The sequence below is a fragment of the Zingiber officinale genome, chromosome 6B, assembly GCF_018446385.1.
Source record: "Zingiber officinale cultivar Zhangliang chromosome 6B, Zo_v1.1, whole genome shotgun sequence".
NCBI lineage: Eukaryota > Viridiplantae > Streptophyta > Magnoliopsida > Zingiberales > Zingiberaceae > Zingiber > Zingiber officinale.
The window spans coordinates 57802690-57821515 of NC_055996.1; the positions used below are offsets into that span (position 1 = coordinate 57802690).

The 18826-nt window shown below is 45.9% G+C and overlaps 4 protein-coding genes and 1 long non-coding RNA gene across 5 annotated transcripts in view; 4 read left to right on the forward strand and 1 right to left on the reverse strand.

Annotated features, from left to right (window-relative positions):
- LOC121992481 (alpha-humulene synthase-like) overlaps nt 1-18826 on the reverse strand; it is a 108069-nt gene that overhangs the window by 59374 nt on the left and 29869 nt on the right. The window lies entirely within an intron of this gene.
- Nucleotides 576-884, forward strand: LOC121991000 (ethylene-responsive transcription factor 3-like). The gene has a single exon (XM_042545034.1). It carries the CDS (start codon nt 576-578, stop codon nt 882-884), a length of 309 nt encoding a protein of 102 aa, XP_042400968.1.
- Nucleotides 813-1435, forward strand: LOC121991002 (60S acidic ribosomal protein P2B-like). The gene is made up of 2 exons (XM_042545035.1): nt 813-1081; nt 1149-1435. Exons 1-2 carry the CDS (start codon nt 994-996, stop codon nt 1433-1435), a joined length of 375 nt encoding a protein of 124 aa, XP_042400969.1. The 5' UTR covers nt 813-993.
- On the forward strand, nt 2287-2728 carry LOC121992482. Its single transcript, XR_006114921.1, has 3 exons — nt 2287-2412; nt 2490-2580; nt 2672-2728. It is a non-coding gene; the product is annotated as an uncharacterized LOC121992482 (long non-coding RNA).
- On the forward strand, nt 2830-3935 carry LOC121991003 (probable magnesium transporter NIPA6). The gene is made up of 7 exons (XM_042545036.1): nt 2830-2849; nt 2897-2901; nt 2986-3042; nt 3113-3203; nt 3294-3454; nt 3585-3712; nt 3786-3935. Exons 1-7 carry the CDS (start codon nt 2830-2832, stop codon nt 3933-3935), a joined length of 612 nt encoding a protein of 203 aa, XP_042400970.1.

Here is an 18826-nt window from a genome sequence, read left to right on the forward strand (position 1 = left end):
TCGTATGCCCGAGCGGGCCCCCTTCCGAACCCAGTGGCAGGTCGGACCACCAATCTCACCAGAGCTCAAAAGGTTCAAGACCTGACCGGACTATCTACATGTCGCCAACATGCTAGCCGGTCTGAAGTTTGACATACTAAGTTCCTGCCTGAAGGGGTGATGTACATATTCGGCCTGACACTACAACAAAATCGCTCATAGACATCAGTGGAACAACAACAGTTTTAAGCAAAAACCGATGTCTTTGAGTATTTTACACCGGTTTTTCCAAAAACCGATGTCTATGAGCGCAGATTTTCGCTAATAGACATCGGTTTTTTTAGCCGATGTCTATGAGCGCCTTTTTTTCATTAATAGACACCGATTTTAACCGCGGTTTTTAAAACCGGTGTCTATGAACCAAAATTCTGGCGGACTTTCTTAGCGCCCTTTCTTTTGGGTTTCTCCTCGCCTTGGATGAAGCAACCAGCCAATTTATCTCCTCGCCTTGGGTTTCTCCTCTTCCTTTGATCCCATTTCTCGCTCCCTCTTCCCCCTTCTTTTGTTCCTTTTCATTCCGTCGATCTGTTGGCCAGATGAAGAAAGGCCGAGTTCTGGTGGAGACGGCGGCGGCAGTAGCGGAGACGCGGTTCCGCGACGTGAGGAAGCGGCCGTGGGGGCGGTTCGCGGCCGAGATCAGGGACCCCTGGAAGAAGGTCAGGGTGTGGCTCGGAACCTTCGACTCGGCCGAGGCTGCCGCTCTGGCCTACGACTCCGCTGCTCGCGCGTTCCGTGGTTCCAAGGCCAAGACCAACTTTCCCCTAGCTGCCGCCGCCGCTGCGTCTCCCACCCCTACTCCTGCATTCCGCTGCCCTCCCTCCGCTGACCCAACCCTAGGGTTTTGATAAGATACAAATTGGAATTAAGCCGACCCACCTCATTCTACGCACTCATCACCGAGAGGTCCGAGACCTTGCAACAGCGGCATCGTCGTCTGCAAATCTCGAAGCGAAGATGAAAATTGTGGCGGCTTATCTCCTGGTCGTCCTCGGCGGCAACCCCAACCCCTCCGCCGATGATATCAGATCCATCCTTGAATCAGGTCGAACTCTCTTCCCTCTCATATTTATCTTGGTTTCATTTCGGTGATCCTTGTTTCTTGCTTGTAGTGGGAGCGGAGGCAGAGGATAAGAGGATCAACCACTTCCTCGCGGAAGTCAAGGGCAAGGACATAACGGAAGTCATCGCTGCCGGCCGGGAGAAGTTCGCTTCCGTGCCCTCCGGTGGCTCTGTGGCTGCCATCGGGGTCGCCGCCCCTGGTAGCGGCGGCGCGGGCGGCGCCCCAGCTGCAGAGGATCCTAAGAAGGAGGAGAAGGTGAAGGTGAAGGAGAAGGAGGAATCCGACGAGGTGAAACTCCCTGTCTTTCCCTCCCGCAAATTTTCGTTTCCGACATAAATTTGTGGTTTTTTTTCTTTCTCGTTTCCAATTTCTGTTTTTGGAAAACACAAGCTATGGAGATTGGTTTGATTGCTATTTGTTGTAAGTTTTGAAGGTAATGGCAATCTTTTTTATTTTATATACTAGCATATCACTTAAACGGCTACAAGTATGCCACTTTTTCCAAATTTAATAGCACATGGTAAAGTCCTATCTTGTGATCAAGGTTCACAAAGCATATACAGAGGCATAAAGTCATGCATAGAAAGACTGAATATTGTTAGTAAAGTGCATAAACTCTCAAGTATTTGGATTAATTAGAGTTGAAGATGTAAGGGGTGGAGGGAAAAAGGAAATCTTTGTTAGTATTAATGATAAGTCGCCATGATGATTACCATTGTTATTGCTAAATTTGTTGATCTCCTATGTTTAACTCATACCTCAAGTATGTAATTAAATGGTTTAATTTCATACTTTTTCGTATTGTTGTGCATACGTAGGATTTTGTTTCTCTGCAGGGAGTTAGATGAGTGGTTTATAGACACCTAGTTGCATCTCTTATTTTCCTCTACATGTATGCACATTTTTTGACATCGGTTGGCAATTCATGTGTATTTATCTTTATTTTAACATACTTCTAACTTTTAACTATGACCAGTGCTTCTTGAATTATCTTTGAAGGTTTGGAATCTTCAACCCAGCAGTCGTGTATGATCACCTGGGAGAAATTTATTCAGCACTTATTATGGGAAGCTTAGTGTTCTGCATTTTGTTATACTTGAAAGTGAGCTTCTGTAAATTTCAATCTAGCTTTTCCTATGGTTATTACTGCCCTTTGTTCCTAATTTGAGAGCAAGGAAAGGAGTAGCAACACTAAGCAGTTCAAAGAATTTAACTGCTACGAGAACTGTTTCAATTCAAAAACCATCTGTTTTAAAGGAGAAAAGCAAGTTGTCCTCTGGCCAACCTTCAAAAAATGCTAAGAATGTGACCAAGTAAGGATTTCGATTTTGCAGATATTCTATCATGAATTACCATGACATGTTTTTATCTATAACTGGTGTCCTGGTAGTGTTGCTGCAAAGAATATAACGTCTATTGGAATTGCACAAGAAAATCAAGCTATTAAAAGGCAAAAGCTGGATGATGGAAGATCCAAACAGGTTAATACTTTTGAAATATTTTTTATAATAACCTTTTTTTACTTGGGACAGTATAATTATTAATATTTCATTTTGATATGGTCATAAATAGATACACAATTTGAAAAATAGAGTTCTACTCCATAAGTCGAGATTGGGTTTAGCTAGTGCTCCTGACGTGCACTCCTCTGGTGCTAAAGTTGGCCAGGGAGAGAAATCATTGCAGCAGGTACATGATAATATGGTCAACTTTATTCTTCTGATAATTAGATGAGTGTTGAAACCATTCAGTAAGACCTTCATTTGCTCATGCATCATCATCTTTAGGATGATGCAGATTCAGTAAGACCTTCCTCTCCTTTCTTTGCCCTAGCCTTTCCCAGAGGCAATCGAATAATGGAGTCTGCTTTTTTTTGGTTGTCTAAGGCGGAGGCGGGTATGGATATTTGCTGGAACCTCTATGGTGGATCGGGATGGTCACCAGTAAGCACCCTTTTCCTTCAATTACTCTCACCTTTCTTATTTTAATTTGTCTACTGGATTTTTTTTTCAGTGATAATAGGTGAAATTGCGAATTTTGTTGCATACATCTTTGCCCCAGCTGTCCTTGTTACACCACTGGGTGCGTTGAGCATCATTGTAAGGTAAGAGTTGCCAAATTTTGTAGATCGAGGGGGCACATATTTTAATTAATGGTAAGAAATATTTTTCATGCTGAGAAATGGTGGGTGCAGTGCCGTTTTGGCCCATTTCATTTTGAAAGAGAGATTGCAGAGGATGGGTGTCTTGGGTTGCGTGCTCTGCATTGTGGGTTCGACAGTCATCGTGCTCCATGCCCCAGAGGAAAAGACGCCGAGTTCTGTTGAGCAAATTTGGGATTTGGCAACCCAGCCTGGTATTCTGTAATGATTATTATGTGATTGATATATTGTATATATAATTTAGATGCCTTTGCGATTCAATCTACCTGCTAGATTTTCATGTAAATGCGTATCTGATCCATGATATATTCCTTGTTTTCCCAGCCTTTCTATTGTATACAGCATCTGCAGTTGCAGTATCCCTGGTGCTCATGTTGCATTGTGCTCCACGAGTCGGGCAAACAAACATACTGGTTTACTTGGGTATTTGCTCTGCCATTGGATCTCTGACGGTAATGATTCTATGATGATTGTACTGCTATTTGTTTCTTTTCCTTGCTTTATTTAATTTCATTAGCTGTGCAGGTGATGAGTATTAAGGCCATAGGAATAGCAATCAAGCTCACGTTAGATGGCATCAACCAAGCTGGTTACTTCCAGACATGGGTATTCGCTATGCTGGCAATCTCCTGCATTGTAATTCAATTGAATTACTTGAACAAGGTTGGTAACTGAAGACTTGCTACGGCTTGATCTCACTCTGTTTGTTCTTTTAATATGCATGTTCTATGCACTACAAGATGTATGGTATCTGTGTACAAAGTAAATTATGATCATACATGAACAAGTTAGGTTTCTATCTTTTCTTCATTTCACTATGTATCTATGTTGGAAGTAAATTATGATCATACACGATCAAGGTAGGTTTCTATCTTTTCTTATTTTTAGTGTGGTATCTATATAGGAAGTAAATTAAGATCATACATGATGAAGGTTGGTTTCTATCTTTTCTTCGTTTTAGCATTTTATAATTTTCTTCTTCCATTTAATCAAAATATTTTCATCTTTTTTGTACTCTAAGCTTGATATACAATGGCTTTTCTATTCCTAACATGAGGTCCAGCTCAGGGCTCCACGAATATTTTGCTAGATCAAGGTAGTTTATTTTTTATGATCAGAAATAGCAATTAGGGGTGACTTAAGGATTAGATTATTATATAAGAAAAATTATAGCCTTTCATTTTAAACTTACACAAATATGTTTTATGGAAGACCCCATTTGTTTGAATATCATTATTCCTCAGAGAAGCTGCAAACAACTCGAACTGAAAACTTATATGTTCATGCTAAAAGACTGCAACTTGTGTATTTGGTATATTTCCTAGACAAAAGATAGACAATCTAAGTAAATAGAAATAAATTCTATGATTTGTCTCCATAATTTGGAAGACCTAGAAGAAAATTCTCAAACTTGTATCAAGTGTTTTGTGCTTAAATTATCCAAGAGCTTCTTCTTGTTGTGCAATGCGATTGAGTTGCATGTGACTTGCTTAATCAATATTTTCTTGTGGAAGGTCTATTAATCATTCAAATACATGATTTGGTTTTATATCTAAAATATTTCTGTTTGTGGCACCAGGTTCCAAACTATTCTATTTGAGTGGTATACATTCAGCCCATTTAGCTATAATTCTCTAGTGCTGTTTAAGAAGACCTCTAGTATAATGAATTGCTGGTTAGATCTAGGTCTTGATCATCTGAAGCTAAAACTGACGCATTTGTATAATCTCTAGATAACATTAGAGGTGATGACATTCAGCAAGTTCATTCGTGTTTTGTTTGAATTAATTTCCCTCCTCTTTTGTTGCTTCCAGATAGTTTTTGATGTTTCAAGGTGGTTCTGATAGTTTTAAGTTTGTTAGAAATTTATCAGTTGATTATATTTGCTCTGTTTTAAGGAGGTTCTATCTGCAGGGTGATCTTAGCTGTTACTGATCAATCTCTTATTAATTTCAAAAAGAAAACTTTGGTTATATTGTTCCGCCATGAATGACAATCAGGTCAAGGTTTGCCCTTGAAACAGATCTTTCAGTAATACACAGTTTAAACTTTCCTCGATATGTTTTTGTTTGGTGCAGTTGTATGCTAGCACATGATTAATTTCATGCTAACTGTACTGATGATGCAACATAGAAACAGGTAATTTGCTGCAGTTCCACTTAATTAACACTTTCACTGCATATCAACCCACCTTGTGTTTGCCTGCTTCATTGATTGAGTGGTGATGGTGAATTTTATAACTTTTGCTCCTTATTGTATTATGTCTATTAGCCATGTGTATACAAAGGGCACAGTTGCATTCTTGCTTATGAGATTTGGAAGATGGCATCAGAGGTAGTACAATAAATAGTATATCTCTTCATTTGCTTGTTAACTATGAACATTTTCTTTGTTCTTCTATGCTTCCTTCACTGTTCTATTCGTTATCTTCCACAGCAGCCTTTAAAAACTCAGTATTCTATTTTATTTGATACATGCACACATTTGTTTTAGTTATTTGACATATGGTGAATTTATGTGTTTTTACAGTTTACAAATCTCAAGTACTCCAGAGTTGAAATTGATGAAGTGCGGTTCGAGTGGGCTGAATGCATGCTAGATTACATTTGAGACAGTTGTACCTTAATGTGTTAACATAATGTTATACTTTGATTTTGATATCTATTAGCTAGTTGTTGAAACATGTAAAAAGAATGTTTGGGTATTTTATGGATATTGTTGTAAGAAGATTATTTATATAATTTGTGAATATTTGTGTATTTTATGGATATTATTGAATGAAGAATATTTGTACAATTTGTGAATATTTGTGTATTTTTTTTTGTTATTGTCGGTTTTAAAATCAAATCTGTGCTGTTAGAAAAAATACATATTACATCGGTTTTCCACCGATGTTAATCCGGTGTTATAAAGTAATATTACATCGGTCATTTACCGCTGCCAAAACTGGTGTTATTAACATACTATATTACATCGGTTTTACACCGTGTATGAAACGGTGTCGTTAAGTGATACTACACCGGTTAATAACCGATTCGAAAACCGGTGTCGTTAAGTGATACTACACCGGTTTTTACCCGATGTCTAATATGGCAGACTTTTAACATCGGCTTCATAGACATCGGTCGAAAATCAAATAGACACTGGTGGAAAACCGATGTCTATGAGCGATTTTGTTGTAGTGTGAGTCCGATCAGAACCCCCCTCCCGAGCGGCTTCGGTAAGAATTTTACTTGTATATTTGCCTTGATTGATAACTGATTTTCTACTTTTTCCTTTGCAGCGAACGTCGTCATGGAGTCTGTGATGGCCAGCATTTTGAAAAGGAAGGCAGCAGCGCTCGAGGCTGCGGCGGCCAAAGAGATGGAGACGCTTGGCATTCAGCCGGTCGGCTCTAACAAAGGAGAGAGCAGTACAAATGCTGGGGAGTCGGCTGCTCAGGCTTCTCTTCCGGAGCCGGCGGTTGGCATAACTTCCAGCCGAGGGGCTTCCGTCCGGGAGGAAGGCTCCGCTCAAGAGGAAGAATGCCCTCTTCGACAGAAGAGGCGCCGAGCGGAGACACCCCTTCGATCGGCCAGTTCCGCCGTCCAACCGCCCGAGCGGACCACCGCCGATTCTCGCGGCAAAGCCCCAGCGGTGGTGGCGTTCTCATCCGATCGGACCCCCACGCAATTGGACGCGTCCGCGGACCCTCTCGAGGCCATTCCAGTCAGCACCCTTCCGCCCGCTCTCTGCGCTGGCCTCCGATCCTTCCCCGGCTTCTGCCCAGACGACCCCCGGTCGGCGCCGAACAGTCCGGGTCTCCTTGCATCTCCCTACCGAGGAATTAATGCCCGAAGCCGATCGGCCAACCATGCCCGAACATATGATCACAATGAAGGGGCCCTTAGCTGAGATGTGGGTCGACGCTCGGGCACGCGTCGCAATGATTCCCCTCAGCAATCTGGCCAACAACCACATGCAGCAGGCCACGGGGGTAAGTTTATTTTCATTAAGTCCTTGACTCCTTCTTTCCGATCGGCCATTAACAATCTTTCTTATGCCAGAGATGGGTGGAGGAGATAGCCGTCTGCAACCGTCTAGCCATGGTGGACGAGGTGCTAAAGCGGCTAAGGAGTTCGGGCGGTCCGCCCGGCTCCCAAGGCCCCTCCTACGCCGAGCTGCAGAAAGAGCTCAAAAAGACGCAAGCTTTGCTGGCGGCGGAGCAAAAGAAAATGGCTGACCAGGCGCATACTCTGTCCGAGCTCGATCGACAGGTCAAATCACTTGACCGAAAAATAAGCCTGGCAACCGAGCGGAAGAAGATAGCTATCTCCGATCTGGAGAAGAAGAATATCGAGGCTCGGGGCCTAGAGCAGCGAGTCAAAGAGTTGATGGAGCAACTGGACGGCGAGAAGGCAAGCCGCTCGGCCGAGGCAATTAAGCATAAGGACGAACTGAAAACTCTGCAGGAGTCCCTCGTAGCCTCCCAAGCGGCCTTTAAAGAATATCAAGAGGCTGAGCCTGGTCGAGTCGCAGCCCTGAGGCTGAATTACATCCGTTCGGAAGAGTTCTCGGAGAAAGTCTGCGAACGGATGTACACTGCCTTCGATCTGGCTATGACTGCCACCATCACTTATTTGAAATCCAAGGGTCATCTGGCCAACTCCGTCATCATCCCGGCCCAAGACCAAGCGGCACTTCTCGGCACCATCCCCCAGGACATTTATGATTTCCTTGAATAGGAAGTTTTTATGTAACTCGGCCGCTCGGCCAAACACTTATCCATTTTTGTAATTCGGCCGCTCGTCCTTAATTTCTTTAATGCTATCCTTTTACTTGCTTTTTCTTTTGCTAATCAATATGAGTGTTGTTCGCTCGGCTCGCCAACTATCGTTGTTCATGTTCCTTTGCTTCTCCTCGTTATTCGCCTCTCATCCCACCTTTCTTGTGTTCGAAAGGGGTTTTTTACGAAGTATTTTGCGTAGCTTGTCCGCTCGACGGAATATATCCTGTTTCGCAAACGGGATTTTCACCAGATGTTCACGTACTTTTGGTTACTTGGCCGATCGGCCAAACGACTTAAGAGTCGACCTCTTTATTGTCTTCTTTTGGCCGGAGGGTTTATAGTCGCCGACGCGACTCTCGATATTTAACGTCGGAGCTCGACGGTCTTTCGGCCGGAGGATTTATAGTCGCCGGCGCGACTCTCGATATTTAACGTCGGAGCTCGACGGTCTTCCAGCCAGAGGGTTTATAGTCACCAGCGCGACTCTTGATATTTAACGTCGGAGGTCGACGGTCTTCTGGCCGGAGGGTTTATAGTCGTCGGCGCAACTCTCGATATTTAACATCGGAGCTCGATGATCTTCCGGCCGGAAGGTTTATAGTCGCCGGCGCGACTCTCGATATTTAATGTCGGAACTCGACGGTCTTTCGGCCGGAGGGTTTATAGTCGCCGACGCAACTCTCGATATTAAACGTCGGAGCTCGACGGTCTTCCGGCCAGAAGGTTTATAGTCGCCGGCGTGACTCTCGATATTTAACGTCGGAGCTCGACGGTCTTCGGCCGGAGGGTCGGCGCGACTCGATATTTAACGTCGAAGCTCGGCGGTCTTCCGGCCGGAAGGTTTATAGTCGCCACGACTGGATATTTAACGCCGAGCTTGGCGGTCTTCGGCGGAGGGTTTATAGTCGCCGTGCGACTCGATATTTAACGTTGGAGCTCAACGGTCTTCCGCCGGAGGTTTATAGTCGCCGCGTCTTTCGATATTTAACGTCGGAGCTCGACGGTCTTCCGGCGGAAGGTTTATAGTCACCGGCGCAACTCTCAATATTTAACGCCGGAGCTCGGCGGTCTTCCTACTGAGGGTTTATAATCGCGCGACTCGATATTTAACGCCGGAGCTCGACGGTCTTCCACCGGAAGGTTTATAGTCGCCGTGACTCGATATTTAACGTCGGAGCTCGGCGGTCTTCGGCCGGAGGTTTATATCGCCGGCGCGACTCTCGATATTTAATGTCGGTGCTCGTCCGGCCGGAAGGTTTATAGTCGTCGGCGCGACTCTCGATATTTAACGTCGGAACTCGACGGTCTTCCGGCCAGAGGGTTTATAGTCGCCGGTGCGACTCTCGATATTTAACGTTGGAGCTCGACGGTCTTCAGGCCGGAAGGTTTATAGTCGCCGGCGCGACTCTCGATATTTAACGTCGGAGCTCGACGATCTTCCGGCCGGAGGGTTTTTAGTCGTCGGCGCGACTCTCAATATTTAACGTCCGAGCTCGACGATCTTTAAGGCTAATTTCAACACTGCCGTTCGGCGAAAATTGCCAAATGCGCTTTTTATCATTTTACTTCCTGCATCAAAATAACACAGGCGACCAAGAGATACACAAAATGAATTACATCAGTGCACCTCTCACCCAGCTCGATACGGCTGGAGATGATTTGCACTCCATGGTCGATCCAGAAGTCGTCCGTCTTTATCCTCCAAATAATAAGCACCCGAGCGGAGCTTTTCGATGACTTTGAAGGGGCCCGCCCAATGAGCCTCCAGCTTGCCAACATCCCCGACCGGCTTTACTTTCTTCCAGATTAGGTCGCCGACTTGGAATGCTCTAGGGATCATGCGCCGGTTGTAGTTCTGCTTCATTCTTTGTCGGTACGCCATCAGCCGGACGGACGCCTTGGCTCGCTCTTCGTCGACCAAGTCCAACTCCATGTTCCTCCGCTCGGCGTTGTCATCATCATAGTTCTTGATCCGGACGGACTCTACGCTGACTTCAACTGGGATAACTGCTTCGCCGCCGTACACCAAATGGAATGGCGTAACGCCCGTTCCTTCCTTTGGGGTCGTGCGGATAGCCCATAAGACGCCCGGCAGCTCATCCACCCAGCTTTCTCCTATGTGGTCAAGTCGAGCCCGAAGAATTCTAAGGATTTCTCTGTTGGTTACTTCCGCTTGGCCGTTACTTTGGGGATACGCAACGGAAGTAAAGTATTGTTCAATGCCATAACTTTTGCACCAGTCTTCGAGCTACTTCCCGACGAACTGTCGTCCGTTATCAGATACTAGCCGGCGAGGGATGCCGAACCGACAGATTATATGCTGCCAAATAAACTTTTTGACTATCTTCTCGGTGATCTTGGCTAGTGGCTCGGCCTCCACCCATTTGGAAAAATAGTCGACCACCACCAGTAGAAACTTCTGCTGACCTGTCGCCATAGGAAACGGACCCACGATATCCACTCCCCACTGATCGAACGGACATGATACTGTAGATACTTTCATCTCCTCCGCCGATCGGTGGGAGACGTTATGATACTTCTGGAAGGAGAGGCACGCCGCAACGGTCCGAGCGGCGTTTGCTTGCAGGGTTGGCCAGAAGTATCCGGCCAGCAGGATCTTCCTAGCCAGTGATCTTCCGCCCAGATGTCCTCCGCACGATCCTTGGTGCACTTCTTGGAGGATGTACGCCGCATCTTCCGAGCTCACACATTTCAAAAGTGGGCGGGAGAAAGCCTTCTTGTAGAGTTAGTTTCCAATGAGTGTGAACCGACCGGCTCTCCTTCTTAATAGCTGGGCAGCCTCCCGATCGGACGGTGTCGCACCCGAGCACAGAAACTCTATGATGGCTGTCCTCCAATCTCTTGGGAATGCGGGGCCCTCCATCCGGTCAATATGCGCCACCAAGGATACTTGTTCAATTGGCTGCTGGATGATGACCGGTGATATTGAACTTGCAAGCTTGGCTAACTCGTCTGCTGCCTGGTTTTCCGCTCGTGGTATCTTCTGGATAATGACTTCTCTGAAGTTAGCCTTGAGCTTTTTGAAGGCTTCAGCGTAGAGTTTGAGCCGAGCGTTGTTAATCTCAAAAGTGCCCTAGAGCTGTTGAGCGGCCAGCTGAGAATTTGAATGGAGTGTCACCCGACTGGCTCCAACATGCCGGGCGGCCTGCAAGCCGGCTATAATGGCCTCACACTTTGCTTCGTTATTTGTGGCTCTGTAATCCAGCCGGACGGATAAGTGCATCCTTTCTTCTTGGGGAGAGAGTAATAGCACGCCAATCCCGCTCCCGAGCCGAGTGGATGATCCGTCTACAAATATTTTCCACATAGCTTCGGGCTCTGGCTTTTGCACTTCGGTGACAAAATCTGCCAAGGACTGTGCCTTTATCGCCGAACGGGGTTGATACTGAATGTCAAATTCGCTCAACTCCGTTGTCCATTTGATGAGCCGTCCGGACGCTTCTGGGTTCAGCAGCAGTCTCCCCAATGGGCTATTTGTCCGGACTATGATGGTATGTGCTAGGAAATAAGGGCGAAGTCTCCGAGCGGTGAGGACCAAAGTAAAAGCCAGCTTCTCGAGCCCAGTGTAGCGAGATTCAACATCTTTTAAAATATGGCTCAAGAAGTACACGGGTTGTTGTTCTCCGCTTGTCCTTACTAATACCGAGCCTACTGCCTGCTCGGTTGAAGATAAATAAACACAGAGCGGCTCACCCACAGCTGGCTTGGCTAGCACGGGCAAAGAGTTCAGGTATGTCTTCAGCTCTTCGAATGCCGATCGCACTCTTCATCCCAATGAAACTTGGTGGCTTTGCGTAAGACCTTGAAAAAAGGGAGACTCCGATCGGCAGTCTTCGAGATGAATCTTGACAATGCTGTTATCCGACCGGTCAAGCGCTGTACTTCCCTCATATTTCTTGGGGGCGGCATATCTTGCAACGCTTTTACCTTGCTGGGATTTACCTCTATGCCCCGCTCGGTCACTATATAGCCCAAGAAACGCCCGCCTTTTGCTTCAAACAAACATTTCTGAGGGTTCAGTTTGACTCCATACTTCCTCAGTGTTCGGAAGGTTTCCTCCATGTCTTTAAACAGATCAGCCGCTCAGACGGACTTGATGAGAATATCATCCACGTACACTTCTAAATTTCATCCGATCTGCTCTTTGAATACCTTGTTCATCAAGCGTTGGTAGGTGGCGCCCGCGTTCTTCAGTCCGAACGACATTACATTATAGCAGTAAGTGCCGTCGGCTGTGACGAAACTGACTTTCTGTTGATCTTCTCGGGCGAGCGGCACCTGATGATAGCCCTGATATGCGTCTAGCTTGCATATCAGCTCACACCTGGCTATGGAGTCCACCAATTGATCAATCCGGGGCAGAGGGTAGAAATCCTTTGGGCACGCTTTATTGAGGTCCCGAAAATCGATGCAAACCCTCCACTTGTTGCCCGACTTAGAGACTAGCACTACATTCGCGAGCCAACTCGGGAACTGTACCTCCCTTATATAGACGACCTCCAGAAGCTTCTCGACCTCCGCTCGGATGATGGCGTTTTGTTCGGTGCTAAAGTCCCTCTTCCTTTGCTTCACCGGCCGAGCGTCCGGTCGGACGTGGAGCTCATGCTGGGCTATACTTGGCGAAATTCCCGACAGCTCATGCGTCGACCAAACGAAGACATCACAGTTTCTCTGGAGACATTTGATCACCTCATTTTTCTGGCTTGCCTCCAAATCGGCCGCAATGAATGTGGTGGCCTCCGATCGGGTCGGATGAATTTGCACTTCCTCTTTTTCTTCATAAACCAAAGAGGGTGGTTTTTCGGTTATGGCATTCACCTCGATCCATGGCGTCTTCCGAGCAGAATTAGCTTCAGCTCGGACCATCTCGACGTAGCATCGCCGAGCCGCCAGCTGGTCTCCTCGAACTTCTCCCACTTTATCTTCCACCGGGAACTTGATTTTCTGGTGGAAGGTGGAGACGGTCGCTCGAAACTCACTAAGTGCCGGTTGTCCCAAGATAACGTTGTATACTGAGGGAGAGTCGACCACGACGAAGTTTGCAGTCCGCGTCCTTCTGAGCGGCTCTTCTCCCAGCAAAATAGCCAGTCGGACCTGTCCGACCGGCAGAACTTCATTGCCCGTAAACCCGTAGAGAGGGGTTGTCATGGGCAGCAGCTCGGCTCGATCAATTTGCAGTTGGTCGAAGGCCTTTTTGAATATAATGTTGACCGAGCTTCCTGTATCGATGAAAACGTGGTGAATAGTATAGTTAGCTATTACTGCTTTGATGAGGAGAGCGTCGTCATGTGGCACTTCGACTCCCTCCAAGTCCCTGGGCCCAAAGCTGATTTCAGGCCCGCTCGCCCGTTCTTTACTGCAGCCGACCGCGTGGATCTGAAGCTGCCTGACACTCGCGTTCCTTGCTCTGTTGGAGTCTCCTCTGGTCGGTCCGCCGGTGATGATGTTGATTTCGCCTCGCAACATGTTGCTTCTATTTTCTTCTTCCCGAGCGGACGACCTAGGCCGCTCCCTATACACCCGGGGATAGTCCTCATGCCTCTGAGGATGATGCCGCTCGGGAGACTGTCGCTGTCGCCTGTCGGATATCCGCCGATTGGCTTCATGGTGTTGCTGTCGCCTGTCGGATGATGGTGAGCGACGACGGCTACTCCGAGGAGCGGGGTGGGCGATCAGGGGAAGGCTTCGGCAATCTCGCGTGTTATACGTGTCGGTCCGGTGGAACGAGCAAAACATGGGGGTCCATACCTTCTTCTTAGGTTTGGGCCGCTCGGCAGCTACCTCTTGAACGGCTTGGGACCTCGCGTGGTGAGAGCGGACTGCTTTGGCCCGCGGTCCTCTGGGCGGCTCCTGGCGAGTGACAGGCTTCCGCTCGGCAGGGGCTAGCCGCTCAGTTGGAACCTCTTTTCTTCGGGCCGCCTGAGATTCCTCCACATTGATGTACTCATTGGCCTGGTGTAACATATGATCGTAGTCTCGGGGCGGCTTCCGAATGAGTGACCGGAAGAAGTCACCGTCCACGAGGCCTTGCGTGAACGCATTCATCATAGTTTCTGAGGTGGCCGTTGGAATATCCATGGCCACTCGGTTGAATCGTTAAATGTAAGCTCTGAGCGGCTCCTTGGGCTCTTGCTTGATGGCGAATAGGCTAACACTGGTCTTCTGATAGCGCTGACTGCTCGCAAAGTGATGGAGGAAAGCGACGCGGAACTCTTTGAAGCTGGTGATGGATCTGTCCGGCAGCCTCCGGAACCATCGTTGCGCCGATCCCGAGAGGGTGATAAGAAACACCCGGCACTTTACTACATCTGTGTATTGATGTAGGGTAGCTGTGTTGTCGAACTTACCCAGATGATCGTCCGGGTCGGTGGTTCCGTTGTATTCACCGATCGTCGGGGGCACATAGTGCTTTGGTAGAGGGTCCCGCAGAATAACCTCTGAAAATTGTTGGTTGATCCGCTCGGGGGAGGCGTCCGTTCGGGGGGCCTTGCCTTTTCTGTTGTCTCGCAGAGGCGCCTCGTCGGACGAAGATCCTCGCTCACGGTTAACTGTTGCAACTTCAGGAGGCGTACACAATAGGGCCCAATGAAATGGAACCGTGGCAGGCGGTACTTCCGCTCGGCCTCCTGATGCTGACGTCGCTTGTTGCTCCACCCGCTAAACTTGCGATTTTTGTTTCTGTTGCTCCACGAGTTTTGCTGCTCTTGCCTCGATCAGAGCGTCAAGCTCCTCCGTAGAGAGCATCACCGTGTGCGGTCGTCCAGCTTCGTCCATTGCTTCCGCTCGGATGCAGGTGCGTTCCCACAGACGGCGCCAATTTGATCCTGTCCGAACGCTGAATCTATGGACGCTGGACACGTGGCGCTCTCCGAACCGATGACGTGGATCTCCGACCGGCCATACGAAGCTCCGGCGAACCTGCAAAGAAGTCGGGCCGGGAAGGGGTTCCCGGCGACGACCCTCCGACGCTTAAGTCAGGCAAGAGGAAAATGAGAGAGTGGCTCCGAATATGCGAGAATGCGTACCTCTGGCGAAGTGTGAGGACCCTTATATAAAGCTGTGAAGAGGCTTATGCACACATACCGAGGTGAATACGTGTCCTCTTACCATACCTCAGTATGGGCTTGTCAGAGGAGCTTGCCTGACACCATACTGCTACAGTCCGAGCACCTCTCTGATGGGACGGCAGAACCTTCTGTCGTAAGGTTCAAGTCAGCGTATGACTTGGTCGTTGGACATGCCTATTGTCAGAAGATGTTTTCCGATGTTTCCCTTTTCCTTTTGTCTCTTCTGTTCCCGCGCCGAGCGTCCGGCCGCTCGGCAGTCCCATCACATCCGACCGGACGTAGGTACTGATCCGCTCGGGAGATTCCAGGTCGTGTGCTCGGATGAAACTGTTCACAGCATTACTGCTTTATGCCTCGGCCAAGCGGGCTACCCGCTCGGCCCGGCAACCCTGTTCACCATGAGCGTCGGAGACCCGACTACTCGTCGGGTTGTCTTTGCTTCCACTTATACCCCTTTTGGTCGGTCGGTCCCCCCTTTTTTGGTCGGCCGTTTGACCTTTGACCTCCACATGGCGTTGACTTCTCTCAAAAGAGGGTCTCCCGTCCTTACTGCCGGATCAATATCCATCTCCATTTGAGCGCTGTTCATTATATATTTTGATTGATTCTAACGTTTAGTAATTTTCAGTAATAGTCAACTTTTTGATATATTCTAGTTTTGCTGTGTTTCGAAGATTTATTTCAATTGATTCTTTTGAGGATGGTATGGTTTAAGCACGGTGGATCTCTGTTGATGCACCGATGGTGTTTAAAGTTGTTTGACATTTGTTTCATAATAAGGTTCAATAATCCTGCTAAGTCTGGATAGTGTTGTTTAATTCAACTCATCAGTGTAATTTGAATAATTCTGTTCCCTAGTCTGATTTGTGATAGATTCACTTTTGTGATTTTGTCTGCCCCCATTATGCATTGATAATTGGCCAGTCTTAGCTCAGTAAGTCATTGTTTAGCTGAATGTCAAAGCTTAACTTATTAGGCTAAGCTTTAGCATAAAAGCCTTTCCTAATTTGAACTTAGTTCAAGTTGGAATTTAATTTAAGATGGAGTTTTAGCACCTCATCTGTCTATCACAATTAAATTGGAAACAATTAAATTTTGAACTAGGTTCAAGGTCAAACTCCATTTTGCGACTCTATAAGTTTAGTATTTTTCAAGTTAGTGTATGGTCATTAATTCATAAACTTTTTATCAAATATGTTCATAATGTAATAACCTGTTTGTGAAAATGTGAATGAGTCAAGTAAGCAGTCACATGATTGTGAATTGTTCAAAGAGAGTTATATTTCCATGTCTTTGTAAGCAAGTATGCTAAGGTGCCTAATCTAGCAAATTTTATGAACATAGTGACTTGGGTCATGTGTCTTTGAAACTCACCTTGCTTGTATATGAATCTTAAACTAAAATTCTAATTTTGTTTGCTTAGTTATTTGAGTGAGCTTTAGCGTGTATTTGTCGATCAGAGCTTCTCAAATTGATTATCAAATTTAGGCTATTTAGCTAGATTTTCAAAATTGTTATGTAATACCTAGTCATAGAATATGTTCTAGTAGCAAAAACAAAAACAAAAAAAAACATATTCTTACTTTGATCACTAAAGTCATTAGGGTATTCATCATTCTTTATAGTTATATAGTCTTTTATGTCTCTTTCCATTCTTTATGTCTTTTCGTTCTTTGAAGGTTGCTATTGAAGGTTGGAGAAAATGTCTTTTGTCGCTTGGAGCAAATGCCTTTTGATGCTTTTTTGGTGGAGAAAACTTATTATTAAAGTGTTTATATATTTTGGAGATTAAAGAAGAGATTGTATTAGTGGTATAGTGTGGTGTTAAATGTGTGTTATGAATATTTTGAACTTACATATATATGACTTGTTTATTTGGTAATCCTATTATGTGTTATGAATATAAATTATGTTTGTGAAGTGAAATATGAATATTGTCCATTGATTTAAATTGAGCATTTGGTTTGAAAATCTATAGGTACAATATGATATAGGAGCATTTTTAAAATTGATAATTTTGTATAATTAGCAGTGGTTTATAATTGCTCCTATAGATAGTGTAATCGTTGCATAAGCAACTTATAGGATCAGTTACAACCACTTCTAAACATCCATTTTGTAAGTCAGTTTACAACTATCTCTAATAAATCCTCCTTCTGCATCAGTTTCAGACAACTTCTAAAAGTCTTTTTTTTGAATTGCATAGTAATGTATAGGATCAATTGTAACCGTTTCTACAAGTTGACTTTTAGAATTGGTTAGTAACCGCTCCTAAAAGTCCACCTTAAGCCAGACCATATTGATTTATATAAGCGGTCAGGATTGCTTCTATACGTTTACATCCGAATCGGTTCGAAACTGCTTCTATTGGTATGCATCAGAAGCGGCTTTGAGGCTTAAACCACAAGTTTGTTTTACCATTTCGGTTGCCTTTAGCGCCGCCAACACCCACAGCAATTGTGTAACAAGTGCAATAGGTTTAGCAGCGGTCGTTAACCGCTAGTATAGGTCTTTAAAAACTGCTTCTAAACCCTTTTTGTGGTGTTTACGTGGAGAAGCAGGTAATGCTCGCACTCAGGCACCAGAGCCGGAGCTAGTGCGATGACCTCATTCCTCTAGGCAGATTGCGCCTCTTCGACATTAATAAACTTGATCGCCCGATCAAGTAGATGGTCGAAGTTCCTTTGAGGTCTTCTGATTAAGGAGCGAAAGAAGTCATTATCGACGAGGCCTTGGGCAAAAGCACTCACCAAAATATCTGTGGTGGCTATACGGACATCCATGGCCACTTGATTGAATTTTTTAATATAGGCTCTGAGTGTCTCCTTGGGCCCTTTGTTTGATAAAATGAAAGGCTCGGTGCAGTCTTCTGTAATGATGACTGCTAGCAAAGTTATGAAGGAAAGCCTTGCAAAAATCCTTAAAATTGCAAATTGAGTCGGCCGATAGTAGTTTGAACCATCTTTGCGCTAAGTCAGCGAGTGTAGTGAGGAACACTCAACATTTTATACTGTCCGTATATTGATAAAGTAGGTCCGCATTTTCAAACTTGAGGAGGTGATCCTCAGAGTCAGTTGAGCCTCTGTATTCCCCTATTGTCAGGGGCTGATAATGTTTTAGCAACTTATCTTCCAGCACCCCCTGAGAGAACAGGGAGCTAATTCACTCGAGAGAGCTACAAGTTACTGGGGTTTTCCCCTTGCGCCCCTCTTGGATAGGTACTTTTCCAGAAGATTCTTGGGACGATCCTTCTTCCCCCATGTGCTCGGGCAGTGTATAGAATAACGTTCGATGGCACTGGATTAGTGAGTGAGACGCATGAGGCAGATGGGTAGGGCCTTCCTCCCGAGCTCCCCTTTCCCTTTGATGTGATGTTGTCGATGCTACGGGATTGGGTGACAGAGTACCACCAATAGCAACTTATTGTTGTTGCTGCAATATATTTTGTGCTCGAGCATTAATCAGCATTTCCAACTCCTCTTGAGTCAATGCGATGGTGGTGAGTCGTCCAACCTCTTCCATATCTAAGCTTCATATTCAAGCAAAGAAATTCCCACAGATTGCGCCAAATATGATCTTATCTAAAAACTGAAGAGATGGTGTGCTGGTAGCAGTGACTTGGTTGTTGACTGGAAGAAAACTTTTTACTCCAAGGAGAAGCTTCCCTTTGATCCTGCACACACTAAGATGAGCCAACAAAATGTTAGCAC

Coding starts and splice junctions, on each gene's coding strand:
- LOC121991002 (XM_042545035.1), top strand. CDS start 994: ATGAAAATTGTGGCGGCTTATCTCCTGGTCGTCCTCGGCGGCAACCCC. Junction 1,082..1,148: donor CAGATCCATCCTTGAATCAG/GTCGAACTCTCT, acceptor TCTTGCTTGTAG/TGGGAGCGGAGGCAGAGGAT.
- LOC121991003 (XM_042545036.1), top strand. CDS start 2,830: ATGAGTGTTGAAACCATTCA. Junction 3,455..3,584: donor GGATTTGGCAACCCAGCCTG/GTATTCTGTAAT, acceptor TTGTTTTCCCAG/CCTTTCTATTGTATACAGCA. Junction 3,713..3,785: donor CTGCCATTGGATCTCTGACG/GTAATGATTCTA, acceptor TTAGCTGTGCAG/GTGATGAGTATTAAGGCCAT.
- LOC121991000 (XM_042545034.1), top strand. CDS start 576: ATGAAGAAAGGCCGAGTTCTGGTGGAGACGGCGGCGGCAGTAGCGGAG.